Genomic DNA, 16,687 nt, shown 5'->3' on the forward strand with positions numbered 1-16,687 from the left:
TTCCTGTAATACTCTGGAACATTATTTTAACTTCTGATTTTAAAAGAAGTTCCCATAAATTCCATGTTCTATTGACAATGAACGGCATATACTTCACACTTTACAACAGTTTGGTTACAAAATTTCTCATAACATTTTATTATTTATTACTGCAAGAACTGTTATAACTTTTTTAAAAGCAAACTCAAACTTTCAGGAAAACAGTGATATGAAAGAAAATATAAAATACTTACTAATTTGATGATGTGGCAAACACTGTGATTTATACAAAAAACTGTTTCAAAATAATGTACAATAACATATAACCATTTTATTTTCATAAATTTTACTAATCTCAAGAGGCTTCTTTTCTTTGTAACTATTCACCAACGTACACAGAAAACTACAAATATTAATTTGACCAACTGCTCGTTCTGAAACCTAGAATTTCATGCTGTAATATATCATTTTTCATACAGCCAAAAGTAATTAGTCTTTGTACACACTTGAGTGGAACAGTCCTTTTTTAGGCACAGAGTTGAGATATTAATAGAATGTGCACAAAGTATAACTTTTTATGTTGGAAACTGTAATTTCTATTGAAAATACATTTGTAATGTTTTACAAATTTGTTGATTGAGGACAGTGGTCAGTATGAAATCTGAGGACTCTCTTTAGCAATGTGCAGAAAACTGCTGCATAAATTTCATTATTTTGCCATGCCTGGATGCTAAATAAAAGAAAATGTGAATAAGTATTTGCACAAATTTTTGACAAACCTGGACCTTTACATCATCCATCATAAAATTTTTGCTACTTATGTCATTCAATTCAGAACTGTTTTTTAACATTGCTGTTTCCCTATCATTTACACATTTACACAGCTGTGTGGCTTGCTGAAAAAATGGAATTACTATCATCAGTTTTGTAACAATGATTTTTAAATGGACATAGAGAGCAGCATTGTTACAGCAGCTAGTTAAAATTTGTGATTTATACATAAAAAGTTGTAATTTGTTCAATAACATTTCCAAAAACAATGTTTAAACATCTGAAAATATTTTGAGTGCTTAAACATCTGACAATATTTTCCATATTTGCAAAATTATAATGGGAAATAAAAATTAGGTACTACCATCTTTGTAATCTATGTTAAAGGAGACATACGTTTTTTAAAAAGGTAATTACAAGCTCCTGAACATTGTTTTAGTAATTTGTTATGTTTCTGAGCCTTTAACAACATTTTTTGAATGTTTGACAGCTAAAGAGTATGCCTTTTCTTGAAAGTACAGACAAATAATGAAAAAACTACATTTTACACCTTTCTAATCTCACAGCCAGCACCATTTGGGCAGCCACGCTTGCACCTTTCAAAGTTATTGGGGGTACTGGGACTGACAGAAATATGTGACGCTTTTCGAACAAAAATAATTCCACTGCTTATAAACTGTTTTGCATGTTTATTATTTATTATGGCTTGCAAAAGATGGAAATTAATAAGAAAACATTGCAAGAAACATAAATGTAACCATTTACAGACACAAAAATCACAAAACATTAAGGTTCCATTATTTAAAGATGTCATTTAAGTGGTGGCCATTCATCACCATGCATTCCTCAAGTCTTACAGCAAAGTTGCCAAGCACTTTACTCAACATTTCATTTGATATAGATGCAGTCACTTGTCTTGTAGCGTCTCTCAAGTCTTCTAGTGTACAAGATTTGTTTGCATACACTTTCGATTTGGGGTAAACCCAAAGGAAACAGTCACAAACACTGAGGTCAGGGGAACGAGCAGGTCAAGCAATGTCACCATGCGAGAGATGATGTGGCTATGAAACTTCCTCCTCAAGGAACTCACTGTGACTTTGGATCTATGCAGGGGATGCTCGTGTAACTCTTGTTGGTTTTTGTCTGACCAATAGCGAAAATTTTGTTTGTTAGCATATCCCTAATGATTACTGTATTCATGAGGCTTAAGCTTTTGAACAATTGCACATTTATATGGGTGAAAGTGTAGCTCCTCATGCAGTATTCCTCTCATTGAGTGGTTGGACATTCGAAAAGCAGCAGCTTGTCTATGCACAGGTCGATGCAGGCTAGTCAGCACAGCCTGGCTCATACACTCAACATCGTCCGGTGTTCTGACTTACCTTGGATGTCCTTTAGACTTTTTTTTTTTTAATGTTGAACCAGTTGATCTCAAGTTATTGACCCACGACTTAATTGTGTTATGGAAAGGAATTTGTATACTACTACTCACATTAAAATATCTGCGAAACTGACCTTGAGTGACAACAGACTCATCACCTTTAAAATACGTCACAACAATGAATGCGTGATTCTCACTAGACCACTGCTCCATGGCGACTGAAACTGCCTCAAGTAACCTTGGGAACAGCTCCCCCCCCCCCCCCCCCCCCACCTCCACCACCACCACCACCACACGTCTCCTATACTGAGCATGAACGAAAACTGTCAGGTATTTCTGCACCGCTCTCTGTTTCATGGATCAAACTTGCTGTGTAGAGTGCTAGTCAGCTATGCTGACCACTAGAATATGAGGATGGTCACAACCAGCAACTGAAAATAATAATTCCACAACTGGGAAAGCCAGACATAATGTAGAATGGTACATAAGTTTTGCAACTCATAACCTCATTTTTTAAAATACTCTTCATGGAAATTACTAATATTTTCCAGGTTCATTTTGGCAACAGTTTAAAATTACAGAATTAATTCTAATAAAAAAAAGTTATGAGTAGATAGATTTACTTACAAAATAGTCACCTGTACATCAATTCAATTCTTTCCAGGAACAAGCATAAGAATTTCTCTACGACATTGTAAAACAGGGGTTTGCTCTTTACAGGGATAAGGGATTGCTTCTCTGTGCAAAGTAGACTTAACCCACCCAACCTTTCATGTGACTGTGTGATAATCAGATAAGTGTTGACTGTTTTAAGAGCTGAAGAAGATCATTTGACTGAAGATGTAGTACCAGAATTGTCATTATCAAATTTGAAAATGTACAAAAAGAAAGACTGCTACTTAATGTAAAGAACACACATTAAGTTGCAGACAGGCACAATTAAAAGACACTTACATAAAAAATTTGGCTACAGCCTTCATCAGCAAAAGAGAGACACACACCAGTCATACAAACAAGCATGCACACCTCATTCACACATGACCACCAACTAAAATGCTGGAGTTGGCGGTCACGTGTGCATGAGGTGCACTTGCTTGTGTGTATGAATTGTGTGTGTCTCTCTTTTGCTGATGATGGCTGTGGCTGAAAGCTTTATGTAAGTATCCTTTAATTGTACCTGTCTGCAACTTAATGTGTATTCTTTACAGTAAGTAGCAGTCTGTCTTTTCTCACATTGTTGATATTCCTATCTGAAGCTTTCATTGTTTGATTTCATTATCAAAGTTGACAACTTATACACTTCAATAAGCCCTGAAATCAGGACACATTCACTCATTAATGAAAACAGCTGAGACACATTCTTTGAAGAGAACTTGGATGACCTGTACAGCACACTTTTGTTTTTCAAAGCAACATTATGGGTGGTTCATAAATTGATGACAGTCTGTGTAAAAGATAATCACAAAATTTTAGTTTGTAATTTTCTCAGTGATAACAGTAAAGCAATAAAAAAAATTCCAGCTTTATCAACAGAAAAGAACATTTGTTCTACCTAAAACAGAATGTGATCAACTTTTTCAAAATACAGATGATGATAAATGTCTATTTCTATTTCTTCTGAACACATTCTCTTCACTCTCTGTTTGAAATTTGTATTGTAGGTTTAAGTCAATGACAATTTTCAAAAAATATCAGAAGTGTTTTCTCTGTCAAACTGCAGATGTTCTGAAATCTCCATAATCTTCTTGCTGCAATACACGACATAGTTTTTCATCTGCAGTGTCTTATACAAGACATCTGTGTCAGCAAACAGCTTAGACAATATTACCAGCAAGAAAATTGACTAAAATTATTCAAGAAGACTGGAAAACCTTGAGACATCAGGTGTCCCAATTACCACTGCTATCGAGAACAGTTATCGAGAATACTGTGAAAGAATAGTAACAGTTTTACTGTGTGGAGTAATCTGCATGAGGACTTCCAACTAGTTTGGGAAAGTGATGGAACTTTCTTTATACATATTCCTGAAATGTGTAAATTCTTTTAGAAGACTTGGAAAAAATAAAGAAAGACCACTCAGAGTTACGACAAATATTTGACATACTTTTATATTAGAGATGTTTTGTTGCAAAACCAAATTTAATACATGGGCATAGCAGAGAGTGAAGAGAGGCTTCAGATATCTTGACAAAATCTTACTTGGCAGGTCATTAATACAACCGCTCATTACTGATGCTCCATCATAATTCTGGCCAACAAACTTCTGCGCAATGGCCAATTCATCAACTAAGCCATTCAGCATGAAAAAGGAAACAATTAGCAATGAGAAAACAAATCATTAGTGGTTCCATCTGCACTGACATCAGTAAAATAAAAGAATGTTTCATTCACAATGCCTTCTTGAACATAACACAGGACTCTTGACAGTTGTGATTTACACCATATGTCAGAAGTTTGTTCAAGCATAATGTCTACAAACTCTGCCCATTTTATTATATACCACAGAAACAGCTTTAATAATGTCATTTCATATAACTGCGGAACTTCTTCAAAATACAGTAGCTGTATTCAAGTTTGCCTCTAATGAGGGATCATATTTTTTCAAAACATTTATTAATGCGAGGTGATTTCTTTTCTCATCAGAAGCATCTGACTTATGATGTCCTCGAAATGGGAGCTTCGTTTAGCTAAATAACATAATGCACCAATGCGTCTTTTACAAATTTATCTATTCCTTTTTACTTGTTTGTTGCGCTGGCTAGTATTACTTTGGTGCTGTTCATTTACCAAGATGTCAACTCCGTTATTCTCAAACATTTTTAATTGACTGAATGTGACTTTGCACTTACAAATGTCGATGATGACTAATTGATGTGTACTTTAAATCTGAAACTAAGTTACATAATGGTGGCTTTGGGCTACCTTTTCTAACCACTTCCAATTACCCTTTAAGTGTTCTCATAAAAAAAAGTATTTCTAGCCAGTGTCTCATGGTTGCATTTACTTCCTTTGACAATTCTGAATTGGAAAGAAAAGACTAAAAACTATTTTACTTTTGTAAACAAAACTCTTCACTGTATTTTAGATGATTACAGACATCTACAGTTAACAGAAAACCAATAACACCTTAGGGAACATGTTTAAAATATGTAACACCCACATGCTAAAGCACCCTTACTGGTCAAAATGAACAGCCAGGTACTTTCATCGTACACTATAAGGGAAGTGAAGTCACAACCCATCCGTAAAACTAAATGTGCGTGCACTGTTCTGTCTTTCACCTCCTCCCCACATTTTCTCAACAACGTGTGGCCTCGCCATTGAACACTTCCCCCTCCACAAGGCTCAGCCTATCTGCAGGTGGGCAATGTTTCCTCTGTTCCTCTCTGACCCTGCAGCATGTAGAGTGCATGTCTGGGTTTGTTTACTGCCACAGGTCACAGTCAGTCATACTTGTGTCCAGTAAAAGAGCAGAACAAACTGCTGTTCCCTGTACCTCTGCTAATTATTTTCCTAAGATTTCAAAAATAGAAGTACTCATAAAATAAATCAATTTTTATGGCATGCAGCACACACCTACCACACATTGAATATATGCCCCTGCTTTGACATCAATGCATTGTACAATTCTGGAACATGTTTTACACTCACATTATGACACTTTTCGAGAAAGGAATCAACATGCGTTCTGAAAACAACAGTTGTGTGAAACCCAATTCGATCCGTTTGTTCCTGAGACCCAGAAGGCATTAGATACCTATACCCTGGTTGTTCCCACATTCCTTGACTACATCCACATCGACATCTACATCCACATGGCTACTCTGCAAATCACACTTAAGTGCCTCGTACAAGGTTCACTGAACCACCTTCACACTAATTCTCTATTAGTCCATTCTCAAACAATGCAAAGAAAAACAAACAACTATATTTTTCTGTGAGAACTCTGATTTCCCTTATTTTATTATGATGATCATTTCTGCCTACTTAGGTTGATGTCAACAAAATATTTTTGCATTTGGAGGTGAAAGTTGGTGACTGAAATTTCATGAAAATATCTCGCCACAATGAAAAATGCCTTTGTTTTAAAGATTTCCATCCTACATATGGTATCACATCCATGACACTCTTTCTCCTGTTTCTTGATAATACAAAACGTGCTGCCCTTCTACGAAGCATCTTGATCTATTTTATTAATCCTACCTGGTAATGATCCCACACCATGCAGCGGTATTCCAGAATAGGATGGACAAGTGTAGTTTAGACATTCTCTTTAGTAGATCTGTTGCATCTTCCAACTATTCTGCCAATAAAACAAAGCATTCGTTCTGCCTTCTCCATAACAATTTCTTTGTGTTCTTTCAAATTTATAGGTTGATCGTAATTTTAATCCCTAGGTATTCCATTAGATTTACAGCCTTTAGATTTAATTGATTTATTGTGTAATTGAAGTTTAATGGATTCCTTTTATCAATCGTGGATGATCTCACTATTTACATTATTTACGGTCAATTGCCAAATTTCACGCCATACAGATATCTTGACTTCCAGAAGGAGTTCAATAAAGCTCCATACTGCTGCCATACGAACAAAATACAAGTATACGGAATTTCAGACTGGCTGTGAGATTGGATTCAAGAGTTTCGAGCAAACAGAACACAGTATGTCATTCTCAATGAAGAGAAATCTTCAGACATAAAAGTAACCTCGTGTACACCCCAAGAGTGTGATAGGATGATTACTTTTCACAACACATATATACGACCGAGCGCATAACATCAGAAGTTCCATGAGGCTGTTTGCGGATGATGGTGTTGTATACAGAGAAGTCACAATGCTAGTAGGACAGAGTAGGAAAATACAAGATGTTCTGCAGAGGATGGATGCTTGGTGCAGGGATTGGCAGGTGACCCTTACCTCAAAAAAATGTAACATACTGTGCACAAAGTGGCAAAAAGACCCATTTTTATATTATTACACAACTGTGGAATAATCACTGGAATCTGCCACATCCATGAAATATCTAGCAGTGTGGATACAGAGTGATTTAAAGCAGAATGACCACATAAAACTAACCACAAGTTTTAAACCCTCATCACCAGTTTTGTAAACCCTCACCAGTTTTGCAAAGGTCTCACCAGCACTGCTGAGGCGGCTGAGTTTCCACTGTTGTTAGGGTAGGCTGAGATTGTGAGTTGGTGAAACAGTTTCTGGTGCAGTACACCACTATGACAATTTCACCCTGCCACTGTTACACAGCTATATCCCACCAAGGTCAAGTAATAGGACAGAAGAACAAATGTTCTACAACACTCCAACAAATTAGTAACAAAGACACACAAATGAGTTAAAAAGGTTTACTTATCTTTGTGAGTTGTTGAATAATGAAGTCTTCAACATTGCATGTAATGTAACACAAAGAAGGCCCTCAATGTCTAACTGCAAATAATCATACATAAGTTCACAGTACCTAGCAATGCAATTCACAACAACTCTCTGTTCACTTTGAAGAGTTCACTTAATGACGTTCGCTGTCTAAATCAGCCCTGGATGATGATCTATAACCAAGTGGGCAAGAGCTGCTCTTCTATCTTCCTAGTAGGATTTATCCGTTGTAGTCCAGTCATTGGCAGATTGTACTCAGCCAGCAATCGGCTGAGGTGAAGTCAATATCTGCATTCTCAGCCCCACCCGTGGCACTGGTGGAACTCGCGCAATTGGATAGTCTCTATGGCACTGGCACCAGCTTGCATCTATGTGCCTGTGGTGCTTTTGCCCTGGCTGAGTCTTGTTCAGATGACACAGCAGCAAGTAAGGCAGATGCCTGGCAGATTCATTGCAAGAGGCCTCAGGACATTTAGTCCACCCACAGAGGAGATACCTTATGAAACCTTCATTTGACCAATAATGCTTGTCAGTCTGGGATCCTTACCATATAGTACTAATAGAGGAAATAGAGAAGATTCAAAGAATTTCAGCATGTTTCATTCTGCATTAGTGTGTGGTTTACTGTTAAAATTTCGAGCACATACATCCCTTGAAGAATCAACCAACTATTGCTTCCTGCTATGTATATCTCGAGAAATGTTCATGAACATGTAATGAGAGAGATTCCAGCTCACACAGAAGCTTAACTACAATCATTTTTCCCATGAAATATTTGTGAATGGAAAAGGAAAAGGTGGAAGTGACAGAGGTACAGAAAGTACCCTCCCACTGGAAGACGGCTTGGCAGAGTGAAGAGACAGATGTACGACTTAGACCATAAGAATACTGTGTATGAATCACAAGGTTCCAATTTCATGTTCTGGTCCAGCACTCCGTTTTAAACAACCAGGAAATTATAAAACAGCACAAACTTTGCAGAAGAATTAAAAAAATTTTTGTGGATTATCTAGTTTTATGGAAAGAACAAGCCACAAGATAATAAAACAAAAGTGAAGGAAGTGATACATTAAGATGAACATGAGCCTGGGATACATAGTGGCAACATAATATTACCCACAGATGGCATGAACTAAATGAACAACATTCAGGAGAGTGCCATACCAATGGGCTGGCTAAATGAAAGAAGATGGGCTAAGAGAACTTTCCATAACATGCACTGGGGAACATCCACGTGGGCATCCATGGGTCCAGTGGAGCTCATGCAAGGCACCATTTGTTTTGTTTTAGGGTGCAGGAACAACTAAGGTTACGAGTCCATGTCAAAACTGTGAAACACGAAAACAAAGAGAGGAGTTAAAAACTACTACACATCATTCCCAATTGACGGAAGAGAAGACAACTAAAAACAGGGACGCAGAGAAAGGTCTATAAAATACACCATATTGAAACAGAGGTCCAGAACTAAAATTTAAATGGCCTTCGCGACATTGCTACGATGGATAAACAGTAACACGCGGTCAACAGCCCACGCGCCGATGACTCAAACGACAAACCCAAATGGGGACGTAAATGGTTAAAAAATGGGCATTCCCTCAAGAAATGCAAGACACCATGATGGACAAGTAGTATTTTACACTGGCTGCAGACCACATACACCCCTTCATGAAAATCATGTTTGCCAATGGCAGTGGCATTTTTCAACTAGATAATGTGCCGTGTCACAAGGCTAGGAGTGTGATAGAGCAGTTCGAGAAACACAGTGGCAATTTCCAACTGATTTGCTGGCCCCCAACTCACCAGACCAGAAACCTACTGAACATGTCTGGGATGTGATTGAATGTGGCGTCAGAGTTCATCACCCCTCCCCAGAATGTAAAGGAAATAGGTGCCTTGCGTGTGCAGATGTGGTGTCAACTCCATCCACCAAGGCCTCATTGCTTCCATGCTATAACACGTCACCACCATTATCCATGCCAAAGGTGGACATACGGGCTATTAGGTAAAGTTAAAAATAATGAAAACATTCAATTGTGAAAGACTACAGCAGATAGGGCAGTAATAAGTAAAAGAATTACTAAACAGACAGAAATGCAGAAGAAACTCCAGATACCTGAACAAAAAAGTATAAAGATTTTTTTGCTTTAAATTTGACAAGTGTTAACACATTTAAATTAAATAAATTCTGTGGAAGTAAGGTGTAAGTATGTTACAAATGAGGCACATAATTATGTTAAATTGAAAATCAAAATACAATGGTTGATTTAATTAGTACTATACGAACAACGAAACATGTAGATTGCAGAAAATGGCTTTACAGATATTTTATTAGTGTACAACAAATTACAATGACAAATGTTAAAATGTCTTTACATCTACCTCAGAAATACAGTCATAGGTGGTACTAACAGTCTTAAGTGGCACCAAATAAGTAAACGAAAAAGCTTGAAACTATGTCTTCAGTGCGTACAAAGCACTTTAAATTGACTGCTGGAGCAGGTAACCAGAGTCATACCAGTGTCACTTTGTACATGTTCTGTGCTAAACTTTAACACGCATATTATTTGAACCTGATACACACACTCTAGACAACTCCAAGAAGGAAGGAAGGTTACTGTTTATGATGAGATCATCAGAGATGAAGCACAAGCTCAGGATGAAGAAGGAAACTGGCCATGTTCTTTCGGAACTAACCATTTCAATATTTGCTTGAAAAGTTAAAACCTATATTTCAATGATTTGATAGGGATTTGAAGAGACAAGGGAAGTCAAGTGACTTACCATATTGCCATGTTGCTTGGGAGAGAGAACTCCAGCAATGATACAGAGAGTAATATTGGTACCCCCAACAGGCATGAGAGCTTTGTCAGCTATCAGGACACTATACAAACTCAAACTGAAACAGTATAGCAGTAATAACTACACTGCGATTTTTTTAAAAGGAAGACTCAACATATCTTTATTTAGCTCCAACCGCAGAACAGACAATTAATCATTTAACAAGCAGTAATAACATTAAAATATCTTTATTTTTATTTTACAATCTTATGCACAATCAACATTTTCTTTTTTTTTTCTTCAAAAATTTAATATTTGTGTTATGCTGACTTTGATGCTTCTTCAAACTCCTAAGCAAATTTAAATGATTAGAATCTTGAGAAGAAATATAATCCATTAACTGCAATGCACAAAATATAACAAACAATATCTAAAATTCTTGTTTCTTAAGCCTCTGTTTGATTCAATGTTTATCTTCCTTCACATATCTTACATCATTTACCAAATCTCTGACTGTATGCAGTAGTTTCTCCGAACCTTGAAAACAAAATATTAAAAAAAGTCTGCTCTTTTAAAGTTTCTTGGTAAAAGACAAGTACAGATGTGCCAAAATGAAATTGATAATGGTGAGTATGAAGACGGACCCTCCCCCACTCGAGCATGTGTACAAAACATTCTTGTTTCACTTGTTACTTCATATCTACATAAAATCTCAGGACTTCAGTGAAATCATCTATAGTCTTCATCAGGAACAAGTGATGAAGACAATGGAGGATTTCATCAAAAGCTTGAGAATTTACCCAGATATAACACAACAAGTAAACCGACAGTGTTTTATACAATCACTAACCCACTTTTTCATCCAGACAACAAAATTTAAATGCTATTACTGGGTGTAGAACAAATTAAATCACACACTATGTGGTTCCTACAATAAAATAAAACACTTAGAAAATATAAGATAAATGAATATATCTTGGCACATAAAATTTAATTTATAAAAATGAAAATTCAATACAGAAAACTGTTAAAATCCTAGGGAGACAGAAAGACTGAACAATGCTTACCTACAGGAGCAAAAATTCCCAAAACTGCCAACAGAAACACATACAAATATATCAAAACACTCCTGCCCCCCCTCCCCCCGAAAAGAGAGAGAGAGAGAGAGAGAGAGACAGAAAGAGACAGAGAGAAACCAACACTTCCTTCTTCAGGTAGGAAAGATGATTTGGTGGAGGGACGGGGGCAGTGGGAGCAGAGTAAGCCACTCAAAACGAAGTTTTGAGAAAGTTTATACTCTGTAGAGTGAGAGAAGAGTTCTGACAGCTGAAAAGGCATTGGCACATCTGCTTTGCACAACCATGACGGCCAACCAGATTGAGAGATTTTGTTTATGGTACCATGGCAATGCCCCAGTATTGCCATAGTGGTAGGTGACCCCTGGTTTCAGTCAATTGCGTTGCATGCTTAATTCAGGATTTGTGTGTGTGTGTGTGTGTGTGTGTGTGTGTGTGTGTGTGTGTGCGCGCGTGTGTGCACGCGCGCATGTGCAGGTATTCCACTAATTCTGTGAGTTTCTTGCCGTGAGAGTGGAAAATGGTTTCCTGTAGTGCAGAGAAGAGGACTTTTGGAAATGGAGCTATGCTGAAATCTCTAGTGTGCAAATTTATATACAGATCATGTGTTTAGTTTGAAAGGGACAGGGACAATGGTGGGTATTTGATACCAGTGCCTAAAACGATTGTCAGGCTGGTAGAGGCATGGAACATCTCTACAGCGCCAGTTAAGAGGGTCACAAACCATAATGATGTTGCCAACTCAGCTGGGAGTCCTATTATTGTGACACCTGGAAAGTTAAGGAAGGGATAGTGTCATGTGACTGAAACAGACAACTCTGACGAAAGTGATATCAGCAACATAGATATGTATACTAGAAGTGGAAGGAGTACCCGACACTTAAAATGTTGATGGTGTCACTGTTGGGCAGCAGTTTGTTCGCAGGCAGAATGACAAGTTCCTCCATTGTTTTAAAAACACTTGCCCTTCAGTGGAAAAGGTTCTCAGGACAAAAGGTACTAATGGGATGCAGAGACACTGTAGCAAGGAGATGTTATTTCCTGTGTGAGTTGCTACCAGTGAATACACAGAATGTAAGATGGGTTGTTGAAACATGGGTCAATGCACGTCATGCACAATACATCATGCGGACAGATGACATGTGCCAAGAGACCATGAGTGAGTCAGTTGGTATGGAAGGGTGACTAATTCTTGTTCATGCTGGCTCTACAAACAGTTTTGTTTCTGGTGCTATGGTAATGTTTCAATAAAAATAAAAAAAGAGAAAGAAAGGCAAAAACACATCGATTACCAAGAAGAAATGAACACAGATACATTCAAAGGCTGGTTTGTTACTCGCTTGCTACCAAATGTCATTTCTGTTAGTGTTGTTTTAATGGACACCATACCATTTGTACAATTAAATAAGGTACCAATGGCTGCTGAAAGGAGAGATAAAATAGTTAGATGATTGAAAGACAATAAAACACACTTTGAACACAATATGTGAAAAGTGGAACTTCTGGAAGTAGTGAAATGATACAAGCCACAGAAGATGCACTGTACCAATGCCATTGAACTTGACTTGGCCCAAATAAAAGCAGATGTCGTGGAGCGAAATAAAACCTTTATGTTGCAGAGACAGAGAGGCTGGTAAATGAGGCTGTCACACAAATAATGTCAGAAAATTAAAATAATTTCACAAATCATGCGTGGAAAGAGATTTCAAGCTTTAACACAGAAGAATCCATAGAAAATTTGGTAATTTCTTTATCATACGATGAGGACAGCAGCAGAAAAAGTATTGTAGTCTGTGTGTTTGTGACAATAGATGATCAATCAGATGACAATAATCTTGTGGTTTCTGTTCTCCCATATGAAAAATTAAGATAACATCTTCATTCGATATTTTACACGGAACATTTGTACATTTTTCTGTACCTGTAATGTTGAATATATATTTGTGAGTGTTTGTGTGAAGAGGCAAACACTGCTATTGGATGAGAAAAAACTTGTGGTAAAGAAACACATCATTCAGTAGAATGCTGCCAACCAGAAAGCTGTAATGAATTCCATGGCATTGTTAAGCTCTGAAGTTATGGCTGCCATGGGGTCGAATGGCAGGAGGGGAAGGTCGATCACCCCTGCCCCACCAATCTCTGGCCCACTGCACTACCATGTCAAATACTGCCAACTGTGCTACCAGCTGTGTGAGCTCTTCGCTTGCCATACGTAGTGTAGATGACATTAGATGCAGAAGGGCGATCAAAAAGTTTCTGTTTGGAGGCACTGCTGCAGCACATATGCAATGTGGCATGACTCTGATGCTGGTGTATAAGAACCAGCATATAGGCAAGGGATTACTGTGGCATTTGTGCCTTTCTGACCTGTGTCGAAATAGTCAAGCACCCACCCTAAAGTCCTGATCTCTCCCCGTGCACTTACGGTGCCTTCGGTCCCCTAAACAAGGGTGTGAAGAGATGATGATTTGAGTTGGATGAGGCTGTGCAGCAGGTATTTACGGACTTCTTAACACAGCAGGACATGGTACAAGGTTTTAATTTTTTGAGGAGTTTCATATCAGTATATACTCTGCTGCAGAGTGAAAGTTTTTACAATTCCTGAGTCTCTAAAGCCATTTCTGCCATTCTTCTGTACAAAGAATCTCTTAATCATGAACATATGAGATCTGCACCTACTTACACTTTTTAAGAGCCTTTTGTAATTTCAGAAATGGTGTTACAATACCTCCTTTCATTATTCACATTGTTGGCCTGATGGCAAGTAACTCTTATAAAGAAAAGTTCCTTCTCTCTACTGAAGATCCATTATTCGGAAGTTTAGGTTACTAAATGTCATAGGGACAAGAATCGTGAATGTTGAGTGGCAATGGCAATGGCAGCCAATATACGAGATAGACCCAGTCAGTAGTGTATGCCTAAGTAAAAACAACCCAGTGTAACATCAGTGCACAGAATAGCAACAAAATGTTGCCCTCAGTGGAGAATGTAATTTGATACCTGCAGAAATAGCTACACAGACGAGTACTGCACACAAAAAAAAACTTCTAAACAGTGCTTCCTGCAGATGGCACAGTAATCAAATAGTAGACTGTAATCTCCTTTTCAAAACCCTTTATTTTCAGTATCAGGTGGTAGCATACTCTCAACAAACAAAAGCTCACAGAAACAATTACACTGAATACCTAAAGTGCCTTCAGATAATAGATGAGAAGACTAATTGGAGCAAAGTATCTAGGCCTTTAAAATGTTATGTAGATACAATCAAATATGAAACATTTAACTTATGAAAATGGATAAAAATTGTCTGTCATAAAGTAATTGCACTACAGACTAAAAGAAAAACTAGTGCAAAATGGCAACTTGTCTCATTTCTTACAAATTGTTGAACAATTTAATTGTTTTAATTTGAATTTCATATTTAGACTTCACTTCTTACCTCTCATTCAATCAACTTTGTAGATATGTTTCATAGAGCTTCAAGAGCGACGGAGGAGTTCTAGGTGTGACTATCTGAAGAGCCGCCTGGAAATGTTTATGTGCAACGACATCTGTTTCCAAATCATCTTCTAGAGCTTTAAGTGCTGCCTCATGGCACACTGCAAGAACCTGTGAGAATAATTTTAAAGACATTTATTCAAAAGTTTTGTAGTTCATGCATTTAACTGTTGAGGCTATCATTTGTTTCCAGTGTATCTTATTTATAACAACAAAATGCACTTTGAAAAAAATAGTGGATTGGAAATTGTTAATTTACCTCATAATCCAGTGCACTACAATATGGCTAGTGGTGACATGTATTTTGAACTTATTCTTTTAATAAATGAAACACACGCATGGATAAAATAAGTTTTGTGTTAATCCAAAGAAAAAAAACCTGTATGTGACAGAAATTCTAATCTGTAAAATGGTAATTATACACTGATGGACTAGATATTATGGACACCGGCTTAATAGCATACTGGTCCACACAATACGGCAGTGATTTTGCATGGCATGGATTTGACAACTTCTTGGTAGGTTTCCAGAGGTATGTGGCACCAGATGTCTGCACAAGACCATGCAGTTCCCACAAATTATGGCTTGGAGGTTCGTGGGTGCAGAGATGCCACTCAGTTGTGATTCAGGTTCAGATCAGGCAAATTTGGTGGCCACGACATCAACGTGAGTCCACTAACATGCTCCTTAAACCACTGTAGCATGATCCTAGCCTTTTGATATGGGCAGTTACCCTGCTGGAAGAGGACCCTATACTCAGGAAAGACATCAAGCATGAAGGGATGCAGGTGGTCCACAACTATGTTTAGGGACCATAAAAATTTGCATTTTGTGATAAATGCAAAACAGATGTGAATTCTGCCTCACAATGCAAAAATGTGAAATTACTTAACAGACACTATCTTGTAGTGAATTGTATCCAGATGAACCATTTTATCAGAAATAGTTTGAAATAGCTTTATTTTGTGCATATAAATGTCAAAAATGTAACCAATTTTCAGTTACTGTATTGTACATCATCTGGCAAAGCCCATTTTAGAAAGATAATGTGTGTAAGATCCTGTTTGCAAAATAAAAGGTATATGAACACAATGACATATCAACGCACTCGATGATATGGTGTCATGCCAATAGTGAGCAACTGAATGCCCTATTTAAGATAAAAGCTGCATAATCCAATATAGTATCAGCTGTGGGGCCTAACATTTTATAATAAAGAAACATGTATGTTTATTCACTAGCTAAAGCTCAAAATATGGTAATGTGGGTACTTTTAACATGGAAAATTAGGTGAGACAGATGTTTTGAATTGTGGTTGCATCGAATACTGCTAGAGGGCAGGCCTGAACTATGTCGTTAACAATACTCTGCTAATCTCAACAAACAACTGCACAGTAACCGTTCCCGAGGGCTTTGTGTAGTGCATTGCTCGTTTCCTTTTCTTATTTTGAAATAAGTGAAGAAACTAATCGTGGTCCACCAAAGAGTTCGATTACAACTCTTTCAACACCAGAAGAGATCGACGATCCCTGTGACAATGTGTCAGTTCTGCTATAGGTTGCTGCCCTACAAATGGAAGGTGGAGTTTGTTTCCCCACACCACTCATCTCCCTCTGGTGGTCAAAAATCTAATTTATTTATGCTCAAGGCCATCTGCCACTTTAGCCTACAGTGAGCACACTATAGCAATTGGAAAACAAAACCTGTAATGTTTTTCGACTGCATGGAAATTATTCCTCTAACGTTAAAATAGAGTTACCCCCATTTTTTTCTACTTCTACACCAACTATCTTGTCAGTTCTATCTGTAGCATAGTCAA

The 16,687-nt window shown here is 37.5% G+C and overlaps 1 protein-coding gene across 6 annotated transcripts in view; it reads right to left on the reverse strand.

Annotated features, from left to right (window-relative positions):
- LOC126194883 (ATPase family protein 2 homolog) overlaps positions 1 to 16,687 on the reverse strand; it is a 180,890-nt gene that overhangs the window by 91,125 nt on the left and 73,078 nt on the right. For 3 of the 6 annotated variants that reach the window (XM_049933230.1, XM_049933229.1, XM_049933228.1), the window contains exons 10-11: positions 14,810 to 14,979; positions 10,537 to 10,831 (exon numbers count right to left, since the gene is read on the reverse strand). In XM_049933230.1, the coding sequence (XP_049789187.1) occupies positions 14,821 to 14,979 (159 nt within the window). In that variant the 3' untranslated portion in view covers positions 10,537 to 10,831; positions 14,810 to 14,820. Of the gene's footprint in view, positions 1 to 309; positions 876 to 9,887; positions 10,413 to 10,536; positions 10,832 to 14,809; positions 14,980 to 16,687 lie in introns of those variants that run through there. The other 3 variants (XR_007538522.1, XM_049933232.1, XM_049933231.1) reach the window with 3 other exon arrangements.

The sequence above is a fragment of the Schistocerca nitens genome, chromosome 7 (genome assembly GCF_023898315.1).
Source record: "Schistocerca nitens isolate TAMUIC-IGC-003100 chromosome 7, iqSchNite1.1, whole genome shotgun sequence".
NCBI classification, from domain to species: Eukaryota; Metazoa; Arthropoda; class Insecta; order Orthoptera; family Acrididae; genus Schistocerca; species Schistocerca nitens.